The sequence below is a fragment of the Plasmodium chabaudi genome (genome assembly GCF_900002335.3).
Source record: "Plasmodium chabaudi chabaudi strain AS genome assembly, chromosome: 13".
NCBI lineage: Eukaryota > Apicomplexa > Aconoidasida > Haemosporida > Plasmodiidae > Plasmodium > Plasmodium chabaudi.
Window position 1 is genome coordinate 716407 of NC_030113.2, and position 12813 is coordinate 729219.

At 23.8% G+C, this 12813-nt stretch overlaps 4 protein-coding genes across 4 annotated transcripts; 1 reads left to right on the plus strand and 3 right to left on the minus strand.

Annotated features, from left to right (window-relative positions):
• Positions 1-100: 100 nt before the first annotated feature.
• On the plus strand, positions 101-3217 carry PCHAS_1318400 (histone deacetylase, putative; the record flags this gene model as incomplete). The annotated part of the gene is made up of 1 exon (XM_016799170.1): positions 101-3217. One exon carries the CDS (start codon positions 101-103, stop codon positions 3215-3217), a length of 3117 nt encoding a protein of 1038 aa, XP_016654499.1.
• Positions 3218-3954: 737 nt separating this feature from the next.
• Positions 3955-4404, minus strand: PCHAS_1318500 (pre-mRNA-splicing factor CWF18, putative; the record flags this gene model as incomplete). Its single annotated transcript, XM_740052.2, has 1 exon — positions 3955-4404. The coding sequence occupies one exon, from the start codon at positions 4402-4404 to the stop codon at positions 3955-3957; it is 450 nt and encodes a 149-aa protein (XP_745145.2).
• An 811-nt stretch (positions 4405-5215) lies between these two features.
• On the minus strand, positions 5216-8081 carry PCHAS_1318600 (LCCL domain-containing protein, putative; the record flags this gene model as incomplete). The annotated part of the gene is made up of 2 exons (XM_016799171.1): positions 5216-7768; positions 7995-8081. The coding sequence occupies 2 exons, from the start codon at positions 8079-8081 to the stop codon at positions 5216-5218; spliced, it is 2640 nt and encodes an 879-aa protein (XP_016654500.1).
• Positions 8082-8862: 781 nt separating this feature from the next.
• PCHAS_1318700 (calcineurin subunit B, putative) lies at positions 8863-10262 on the minus strand (the record flags this gene model as incomplete). Its single annotated transcript, XM_016799172.1, has 6 exons — positions 8863-8910; positions 9049-9129; positions 9258-9403; positions 9564-9648; positions 9925-10093; positions 10258-10262. The coding sequence occupies 6 exons, from the start codon at positions 10260-10262 to the stop codon at positions 8863-8865; spliced, it is 534 nt and encodes a 177-aa protein (XP_016654501.1).
• Between the last annotated feature and the right edge of the window lie 2551 nt (positions 10263-12813).

Genomic DNA, 12813 nt, shown 5'->3' on the forward strand with positions numbered 1-12813 from the left:
GAAGACCCCTATTTTATTCACACACTGTTTTGCTTGATTATTTATTTTTTATGTTTAATTTATAAATATATATACATGCATATTTCTTTTTAATGAAAAAATGAGCTGTATGTACTATGCCTCACGTTTGTCGAAAAACGAGAACAAAGGACCGTTAGGTGAAAAGGAATATTTTGAAGATGAAGAAGAAGAAAAAGAAAAGATAAAAGTATTAATTGAGAAAATACGAACAAGTGAATACATTGTTGTACATTCTGGAGCTGGTATATCTACTAGTTCTGGACTGCAAGATTTTCGAGGCCCCACTGGAATATGGACAAATGAATATCACAATAATATTAAAAATAAGAAGAAACATAATAAGAATAAAAAAACAAAAAAAGAAGAAGAACAAGAAACTGTGCAAAATTGCGAAGATAATGAAAACATCGATAAACAAAATCAACTTATGGAAAATGAACAGATCCTAAAGCATTCCCAAATAAAGTATGATAATCCAAATGATCCATCCAATCAGTTTTCTATAAATAAAAAAGAACCTCACTTTCATAGAATTAAAGAAGAAATAAATGAAAGTAATATAGATAATATATACGAAAATTCAAATAATAGCCTTTTGGAAACACAAAGAGACAGTGAAAAAAAAGAAAATGAAAATAATGAAAATTGTCAAAGTTCCGATGAAAATTACGTAAAGTTTGGAAATAGAAAAAAAAAAGTTGTAGAGCTCCATTTAGCCTTACCAACCAAAACCCATATTATGATAAAAGAATTAATGAATAAAAATATTATAAAATTTTTAATTACTCAAAATATAGATTCTTTACATTATAGATGTGGTACAAAATTTTCTCAAATATCGGAAATACATGGAAATATATTTATAGAGCGATGCGATTTTTGTGGTAGGCGATATTTAAGAGATTATGTCATATCAACAATCAGCTTTAAACCTACTGGGTCATTATGTTTTTTATGTTCATTCCCTCCAATAGGGGTTTGCACCGATGTTTTATTAGATTGGAATAATGCTTATGAAGATTTTTTTCATTTGAACTCTATTAAGCATTCTCAAAAAGCGGATTTTCATTTTTGCTTGGGTTCTAGTTTTTATATAGTACCAGCTAGTTATTATCCATCAAAAAAGAAATTTGCAAGTAAAAATTCATATAGTTGCTTGATTAATTATCAAAAATCATCTCTATTCAAAGAGCTCGATTTAAATATACATTCAAATGTTAACAATATATCAGATATAATTATTAAGGAGTTCTCTTTAGAACCTCTTGCAATAAGAAGTGCTTTGTTGATTGTTGTTAGATGTCAATTAATGAACTTTGATATATTATATGATCAACTGGTTAAACTTAATAATATAGATAAAAATGTCCATGATGGAATAGAGACAGAAAATGAAAACACTGATTATAATCGACATAGCTTTCAAACTTATACGATTAAGAAAGGAGATATTGATAGGAATGACCATACTTCTATATGCAAGAATGAAATGAACGACCAAACTAATTACATAAACTGTTCAAATAATGAAAATGATGATAATTGTAACATGAATAGTAACAAATTTGTATCTGATAATGTTATTTCGATCACCAATGATATAAACCAAGATAAGGGTACATCTCCTTTTTTAGATAAAGGAGAAGGAATAAATGAACCAGAAAATGAAAATACTAATAAAGACCAATTATTTTTAATAAAGTGTTCAATGATTAAAAATATAAAAACAGAAAAATTAAATAGTTTACACAACATCACAATAAATGAAATAGATAAAGGTAAAGGAATATGGTTAATACGTACAAATTTATCATGTTTATTAGAAATAGAGTTATGGTTTAATTCTTATATTTTATTAAAACTCATTTATAATGATAAAACGCCATTCATCGAAATGAATACATGGGCTATTGATGTTGCATACACATATGGTGATGATATTGATGATTCTTATTTTAGCAATAATAAAGGAAGCTTTAAACAATTTAGCCTAAATAGAAATAAATATACAGATAACCATGAAGACGAAATAGAAAGAGGGGACAGTAATACAACTCCAGCTATGATTAATAAGGAAAATGATGGTGTGAAAACTTTCGAAGCATATGATGAGGAAAAACTGAAACATTTTAAAATTTCTGAAATATTAAATGAACATGTTCATGTTGGATTTAATCCCAGAAATGTAAAACCTAAAAACAAAGTTCAATTGTTAGCAATTTTAAGTAATACTTTTGATGTGAATAAATATAATAATTATCATTCCTTTGAGTTATCCAATTCTATCAATTTATTGTATAATTTATTTTGTATAATAAATAAATTTAATGAAGAAAATAATTTTTTTATAAAAAAAGAACTTAATGATAATGAAAAAACAATACAATTTATTAAAAATTTGCATTTATCAAAAAATATATATTTATATACTAATGATTTTTTAAATTTATTTAATAATAATGATAAAACAATTAGCCATTCTACTTACACATTTCGAGAACGGAAAAAAAGAAACTTGGAAGATTTTAATGTATATTCATCCGATGAACATAAAGAAAGCACATCAAACTTTATCTTTTATGATTTATATATGAATGAAGATATAAGTTTGTATAAAATTCAACTTAACAAAACTTTGATTAATAAAGAAATAATTAACAATTCATACAACAATAAAAATATATCAAATTATGATCTAAGTTTACTGAAAAGGGAAAATTTTCAACATATTTCTTCAAAAAAGCAAGATAGTGGTATAAATATAATAATACCCAATTGTGAGGGAAGTGATAAAAAAAATAATCACACCACAAAAAGCAATGAAATTCAAATTGAAAATGATTCGATTACGGAAAATAATATAAACGATAAAAATGGTGGTGAACATTATCCACAATTATTATTTTACCCTCGCCTACTAATAAATAATAAATATAAACATGGGGAGCTAGTACATAAAATCCCAAAGTATATTAAGCCACAAAAAATATATACTCCGTATAAGAAACTTTCAAGAAATAAAAAATACTCCAACACACTTCAAAAATATAGAAGTGAAATATGGGAAAATAATTATCATGAATTTGTAAATAATATAGATAAGGAGCATATTGTTGACTCTACTTTGTACAAAGAGTTGCGTTATTTCCCTTTTTGGCTTTTAAATTACGCTAATGACTTATTTGAATGCGTGTAAAGAGAAGGCATTAGACAGTTACAATATCATAAATGTACTTTCTCTCTCTCTATATATGTATATATTTATTTGCATTACAAATGCATATGAAATATGCTAATAGCTTTTTGAGTCATATTGTCCACCTTTTATTTATTTTATTTTTTTGTTTCTGCATATTGCACACGCTTCTGTGTACATATTTTTTCTTTCGCCTTTTATTTTTTTATGTATTTAAAATAATTTTAAGCAAAACTAAAATTTTATGTTTATTAAAGTTGATTTTTCTTTAATTATAACCTAGCTTTAAGTTAATAAAAAGAAAAATCCGAATATTAAAGAATAAAAAAATATTACTATTTATATAAACTAAATGAAAGATAAAATAAACATCTCGATAGGTAGCACGCAAAAAAATAAAATAGTAAATAATTTCCATCGCATATATATACATGCGGCATGTCCAAGTACGAATTGGAATTTATGTTATCATGCCCGCAAGGAATGGGCAATATTAACTATACAAAAATGAAATCAAAATGATATTAAAAAATATAAGGAGAGCATTTAAGTATATCCAACATAAAGATAGTTGCCCATATATGCTCGAAGCATAATATGACAATTTATGTGGAGTAATGCTACCATTTCATAGGTGTATATAATAAACTCATATTTCGATAAAAGATTTATCATCAAAATAACGAAACAAAAAATAGGATTATAAATAGAGGTGATACTAAAAAATAGGCATATTCTTAATCTGATTCATCCATATTATCCAACTTATTAAGAGTTTCATGTAAAATGTGACCAAGCTTGGCATCATTATTTTTGCTAAGATCTAAAGTTATACATGCATTCTCATCATCTTCATTTTCATTATAAATATTTTGATTATTTTTATTGTCATTTATTTTCCTTTTAATTAATTCGATAATTGCTTTATCTGTTCTTTTAGATAGAATATTTATTTTTTTTTGTAAATCTCTTTTCAAATCAGCATTTATATTTTTTGCATTAATTTGGTCTAATATGTTACCTTGAAATACATTTTTTAATTCTTCTTCCAATTGTTCATTTAATTCAAGTTCATACTTTTCAGTATCAGGACATGTTATACAACATGCCTTTAGCTCTTTATTTACTGGAACATAATTATAAAATTTTAATTTATCATAATGCTTTATCTTTTCCATTTTCAGCATATTATAATAGTTAGGCTTCTTAAATGTTATTACTCTTAGTGTATTATAATATAATATATTTACTAATAAAAAGAGTAATATACATCCTTTTTCCTCCTTTTTGTTTTTGATTAAAAAAATATATATTAAGTAAGCATTACCTTCAAAAATGTATATCCATTTTTAAATATAAATATTTGTAAATTCGTTTTTATTTATAATTTTTAAATTTGCTATAGTAAATTAATAAATATATTATTTTTATTATATTTTTTTTATTCTTTTTATTTTATTTATTATTATTTTTTAATTTTACGAAATTATAAAATGCTAAGGCAGTACTCATTTCATGCAATGCCAGATGTACCATAAATATTTGTGCATAATAAGAAAATACAGCGGTTAAAATGTTACTAAGACGAAAAATATAATATATGCATTTTGACGGCGTATAAAATATTTCAATTTTAAAAATTTTGCCATCAAAATTTCTAATATTACAAAGATAAATTTGAAAATTGAGAACAAATATTTCCCACTAACAAATTATCTTACAAATTCATAAAGAAGTATTAAAGTTTTTTTTTGTTTATGTGCAAAGATATGTTAAATGATTTAACAAAAAAAAAAAATGAAGACAAAGATGGAAACAAAAACTAAGCCTAAAGCATAGTATACACATTATGTAATGCAAATTATTTTAATGCTTTAAGGAAACACAACTTAAAAAACAAATGATAAAGTTGTATATATATATAGGCATATTTCATTTGTTACTTTGTTCATCGAATGCCTCAAAAAATTAAATCAAACTTTTATCAAAGTATAATAATTAATTGTGGAGAAATATAATTTGTATAGATTGTATAACCGTGTTTGTATTTGTAGAAACTTGTAAAGTTTTATCTTTTTTTATGTCAACATTTGCACTAACCTTTGTATATTGTTTTGGTTTTAAAAACATATTATTTATAAAAACTTCACCATTAACTTTAATATAATTTAAATTTTGTTTTCCTGATGGAGAACCAATTTCGATTGTGACATAATAAGTACCTTCATGTAATAAATCAATAGACCATGTATTGGAAGTATCACAATTATTATTATCGCTAGTAGTTAAGCTATTTTCTTTTTTACATTCTAATGGATAAAATGATATACCACCATGAGATGAATTTTGTTTATTCAATTGTTCCAATTCTATAGGTGTAGGTACCTTTTCCCAACCGTAATTAAAATAACCATGGGTTTGTTTTATCAATCCATTATCTGCCATCCAAGTTAGCGGTTTCGATGCCACAGTAATATTTTTACTTCTAAAATATATATTAATTTCATATTCATTTTGTTTAATATCAATATTCTTTTCCTTATTTTTATAACCCCCACATGGTATACCGTAAAAAGTAATATTTCCACCAGTTTGTTGTTTTGAATCTTTTACTTTAGATATAACAACTTTTACCGATTTGGATTTTATAGGAAAATTAAGTTTATATTTATGGTGTCCTGGTGATATAGAAAATATTTCAGGATTTGTATTATTTGCAAAATATAACGATAATTCTGTAACATTATTTTCTAAAGAAGATAAGGTTTTAAAAGTAAATGAATGTATATCTATATCATATTTAAAATTTATAGTTACATATTGACCTAGCGATTTATTAACAGCCGTTTTCCATGTTGAATATTCTTTATTTTTATTATTTCCGCTAAATCCTGATTGACAATCATATTTTTCAGATTCATATGAAGATGCATAACAGGAATTAAAATATGGAGAATTTACTAAAGAAATCGGTTCTTCATTTCCTATACAACTATTGTCTGATCGAAATTCATTTTGTACGATAAATATAATAAAATGTGTTGGTATGCTTAATTTGATTATTACTTCTCCTTCGTAATATTCAGAAGAATATATATTATACGTCTTTTGATCTGATGCATTTGTATTTTTACCAATTGCATTCATTATTCTATCTCCCTGTATATGGTATATGGACAACACTTCTTTAGTATTGGTGAAACTTTTTTTTGTTATTTCATTTATTGGAATATTATTACTTTCATCTTTATTTATAGCTATATAAACTTTGCTGTATGTATTGATTTTAAATTTAATAAAATTTTTATTAAAATTGTTCAAACTACGTATAGCTTTTGATTTTTCATATATAGTAGGTATATCGGATATAATATAATTCGAAGAATTGATAAATGCGTCTACCCCATTTTCGAGATAAAATATTTCGTAATCATCACCACCTAATTCTTTAATTCTAAGTGGTATAGTTGTATTATTTTTATAGAAAAAATGGGATGGAATAATTTCTTCATCAATTAGCTTATCTGATTTCCAATATAATATTATGTGGGCAGTATCTGGATTTTCGTGTTTTATAGTACTTAAATGAAAATATTCTATTCTAAATTTATATTTTTTACCTCCAATTAATCCTAATTTTTCTGAGCTAATTTTTTGAACATTTGAATTTATTTTATTAATTGGTAAAATATATATTGGTTTTGTTTCTTCAGATTCTTCTTCTTTAGGATCTGGCATATTATTGACAATTATAGGAGAGTTGTCTAAAAATATTCTAACCCCACAATCATGTTCAATACTTATAATATAATTATCTGTTTGAGGTACTTTTATATATCCGTCCCATCGAACAGAAAAATGCTGATAAGGTATCATTTCAATAGGTACACCACTATCCCATATAAAATTTATATATTTATCATTATTTATTGATAATGGGTATCCTGAAAAATAAGCATTGTCATAATAACTTCCTGTTAAACCATCTGCCTTATCTTCAATTGCATATCCTTTTAATATAGAACAATTTTTTTTATTATTTAAAAATGCCTTTCTATTTGTTTCAACTTCATCATCTAATTCATATAATTTTGTTTCCATATCATTGATAGATGACGCTTGTAATAATAGTTTATTTATATTTCTACTTGACGCTTTAGCTATATCATTAATTTCTTCTATTCTTTTCTTTATTAATTCCGAAGTAGCCCCACAATTTTCTTCATATTTTTCATACACACCTCCTAATTTTTTATATTCCATATCTAATTTGTTTACAGCATTGTTTAACTCATTTGATTTAGCTTGAAAAAAGGTTCGAGCTTTTGACCTAACAATATCATAATTTATTACACCTTTGCAATAATCCCAATCCCTATTACCTTTTCCTATTAATTGAACTTCTACATAACACCATTCTCTTCCTGTTAATCCATTAGGGTCTGTTGATTTTGTACAATCAGTATATGTGTTGTCATCTTGTACAAATGCAGCAGCACATAGTCTCCCATCTACCGTTTTTCGGTGTTGTTGTCTATACTCCGTCAGTTTCTAAAAAATAAAATGATAAAGAAAGATGCATTTTTTTTCACAATCTATACGTATTTATCGAATGATGAAATAACAATGTAGCAAGGGGTGACACAAAATTTCAAAAAACATCCCATATGAATATACCCACGAAAATTATGTATACAAACACACATCGATATATATACGCTATTATGTGCTAAAAAATATAGGCATTTATCTTTTTCAATTATTTATAAAATGTTACTTTTAAATTTTCTTTATCATAATTCTCACAGTAGCATTTATGTATCAAAAATACTAGCGTAATAATTGCAAATCGAAATAATTCCATGTTATTTTGGTCTTAAAAGTTATTACAATTAAAAAATAGTTTAATACTTAACAAATTAATGTTGTAATACAAAATTTATAATAAAGATTATTATTTTTTCTTAAATATAATTTATAATAAAATTAATATAAGGCCAAACTATAATTGTAAAGATATGTGAAAAATTTTATTGTAAGTAAACAAAACAAAAAAATATAAACATAACGCTGTTATTTATCACTGCAAATATATGTCTACAATATTTAGTAGAGAAGTAAAGAATGTTACAAGACAGTACAATACATGTACATATTTATCCGAAAAATATAGATATCGTTTTATTCTATATAATCTCTAATTATTTTTATTTATCTTTTCTTTAATAATAAATAATCAATTGATATTTGATCAAGAATTTTTTTTACATAATTCACGAATAAATACTACATGTATATATTTTTTTTATCAGTGTTAAACCCACTTACGAGTATATCATATATATATTGTGTAGCTTTTTGAACTTTTATGTTATTTTTTTTAAAAAATAATGTTCTATTTAAATTATAAAATAATGTGTTCGTTAAAAAAAAAAATCAAACAAACAAATAAACAAGATTAAGAAAGTTTTATGTCAAAAAAGTATATAAAGGCTATATGTGCAATATATAACAGTATGTGTATAAGGATATACGGATAAAACATAAATATACGTAATTATTATGTTATAATTAATTTAATACGGTAAAATACATAAACTAATGAAAATTCATGTGAAATTTTACATAAATAAGAGGATTTTAATTTATAAATCTAACTTGAGTTTATTCCCAACATCAATGTGTGATATCATCTGCGTAAAAATAATATATTATATATATTTTAAAGCACATGGATGTGTGTATATACATATTTGCAACTAAAAAAAATATAATAAAAATTAATTTTTTAAATATCTAATGCATTTTATTATTTTAAAATTAATTATTACATCTTTAAATTCTTCAAAGGAAATCATTCCATCCCCGTCTTTATCTGCTTGTATGATTGTTCTATCAACTAGCTGCTGCAGCTGAAAAAAAAATATAATACAACACGAAAAAGATATATTATATTTTATACACATGCTATATCATAGCAATATAATTGTCTTTTTTTTTAAAAAGTAAAAATGAAAAGAATGACGGATAAAAAATATACCTGTACATCATTTAAATTATTCCCAACCATCATTTTCATAACGGTAAATAATTCACCATTAGAAATCATTCCATCTTTGTTTATGTCATAGATATCAAAGGCGAATTTTTTTTTCTGAAAATCGTCTGTGGTTGACATTAATTTCGCTATACAAAAAAAATTAAAATGAAGAAAGAAATGTGAAGTAAAATGTCTTACTGAAATATATCTTAGGAATAGTATGAAATAAATATTATCGAAAATACCACTTTAAATCATCATATGAAAATAATAACGAAAAAGCATAAATATATTTTTTTAATTTACTTATTCCAACTAAAAATTCAACAAATGATACTTTTCCATCTGAATTTGAATCAAATATCGATATAACTCTTTTTACTAGTGGATTCTATAACAAAAATATATAGGAATATATGTATGCTTGTTTATTTATATTTTTGTACATAAAATTTAATACATATTAAATTAATTCTTAGCATATTCTTCATAATATAAAAAGCAGTAAAAATGGAGAGAGAATAATAAAATATTCCACTAAGGCAACTATATACATATTCATAAACTTTGTTTCATTTAATTTAAATATGTTGAAATGAACGAAACCCAAATTTTGTTATTATTTTATTGTCACATTTTATGGGCAATTTTTTTGTTTGATTCTTACATCGCTTATTTCAGGAACATCAAATAATTCATTTGGATCCAGTTGTCCGTTTTTATTTGTATCCAGTTCAACAAATCTTTTATACATTTTTTTAATATCCATTTCACTAAAACGAGCGGCTTGCAATAAATCCTTTTGGTCTTTTTCAGATAATATTGCGTGTGTGTTTCTATATTTAATTACGCATTAAAAAAAAAAGTAATTATATATTTTTGTTAATACATAATGGAAATTAACAAGCAATATAACGCATTTATTTCATGTGTAGACAAATTTAATTATAATTTGTTTTTTATTTTAAAATTTCGCTATGATAAACGAATATGCTCTCACCCCATTTTACTCTTCTATATTTTCATAACAAATTGTACAGAAATTGTGATTTAATAATTGTCAAATTGTACTCCTTTAATTATATTTTTAACGTTATAAAATCACGCCTCCATAAAATATATTCTTTATATACATATATAAACACTATCCAATAAAACAATCAGAAAATATGGGGTATTTCTTATTTTCAAACATGATAGTAATATTCCCTCTGTAACTATGCGATATTAAATAAATTTCAACTTAAGGAGAATAATATTTTATTATACTTGATAATTTTTTGCATACGTTTTTTACTTCCTATTGTAATTACTTATAATTTTCATATAAGGATTTATTTCAATTCATATGTTGTTATATACGTATTGATGCATACATATTTATAGGTATTCCCCCATTACGTTAAATTTTGACTACTCATAATATTTAGTAATATACAATAACATTTTTAAAAATATATTCTTAAAACATTTATGCTTATTAGTATATAAATGATATGCATGTTTTATACCTTCAAATATTTAACAAATCGTGATTATTATATACATATAAAATTGAGATTGTATTTTATATTAAAAGGGAAACATACTTCCTCTTTATAAAAGGTTGTATGATCTCAAAAAAAAAATAATTTATATGAATTAATCACTAATTAAATTATATCAAACCTGCATATTATATTAAAGGGATAATTAATGATCTATAATAATTGTAACCAAATAAAAAATATTAAAAAATTATTGAAACGAATATAAATATAATCTTCGGTTTAATAGTACATATATACATCATATATTATAAATGTAAAATACCTTTTATTAAATCGGAGGCGTATAATTGCCTTTTCAAGTTTTTTTTTAATGTGGAACATTATTTCGTTGCGCATTCATGCACGTTAATTGAAAAATGAAGAGTATTAAAAAATGAAAAGAAAAAAAAATATATAAATAAATAACTATTTTAAAAATCGAATTAAAATATATGGCGAAACAAATTTAAAAAAGGAAAAAAATTACACACACACAAAAAATACATTTATAAACGAGCAAATAATGCATACTAAAATAAGGGAGATGCACATAATAAAAATGGAAGGCTATATGCATGGACATATAAGAAAATTAAGCTTTAAAAAAATGATGAAGGAGAAAAAATAATTATATATCCATATAAAATGAGAAATAAAAAGCAAAAACGAATTTTAATATTAAAACATGTGTTCATTTAATGGCTAAATTAAAAAAGAAAAGGTTCAGCAGAGCCTTATAGCATGCTAGTGTTACGTTTTTAATATATTATATTTCGGCCATGCTCATTGTAAAAAAGGAAAATATAACTGCTACTACAAACATTTTTATGTAGAGCGTGTATATGCGCGTATAAGTATGCAAATATATGATTATTATTCATTTAATATCGATATGATATATATTTATACTATCCAAAATTATAAATAAGTATATTAACATGAAAAAATATAAGCACAAACAACATAAATATGCTTATTAAATACTGAAATTGAAAATCGAAAGCTATAATATTATTTATAGCATATAATTTTTATTGCTATTCAAAGAAATGTTCCCCATTAATTAAATGTTAAACCCTCAAGTACATATATAACACTCTACATAATTTCGTAAAAACCTTGTAATTAATACTCACTTGATTATATAAGAATTATATAAGATTTATATTAATTATAGTGAAAATGTGTCTATAAATAAATATATAAAAGAAAGAGCAATGGAAAGATGCAACACTATAAAACAATGATATAATATAATACAATAAATTGCTTATGCTTATCTATATGCTTAAGAATACGCATCTATGAATTGACAAAAATCATAAAAGCGAATCTTTACCCTTATAAGTATGCCCCCCACAAAACTAATTAAAATACTCTATGTTAAATTAATAACCACTTATTATATTGCTTCATTTTTGCTCTCATATATCATGCATATACCAATCTTTATATTTCATTATTCTTTTACATATGGAACAAAGCATAAGAAATTATAAAATATGGTGCTCTAAAGGGGGAAAATAGCAACCTCATTTGTTTTATTTTGTTGATGCTTTGTATTGGCCAATTTGATTTGTGTATTTTAAGCGTTGTTTAATGCGAGAAAATAAAAAAGCAAGAAAGTTGCCATATAAATAACTGTATATACATCGAAAAAAATTATAAATAATTCCTCAATTATTTGTAAAATGAAATCATATATATTTTTGAACGGAAAAAGCTTTTTAATCTATAATGCGAATTACATAATTTAGAATGGAACAAATAAGAATATTATTTGAAATATTTAATAAAATACTAATATATTTTCACTATTTATTAAATAAATATATGTGTATATGTGGTGTTTGTGTATACACAAATATGTATTCACATTTTTTAACCCGATTACAAAGGTCTTGTTTTTTAAATGTAATAACCTTATGAATGCAATACAAACGTAAAATTTGATTAACAACACTATTTGAATTGTTTGGTATTTGATTTTTTGTGTGTGTTTCCTATATACCCTTTTATTTACATAT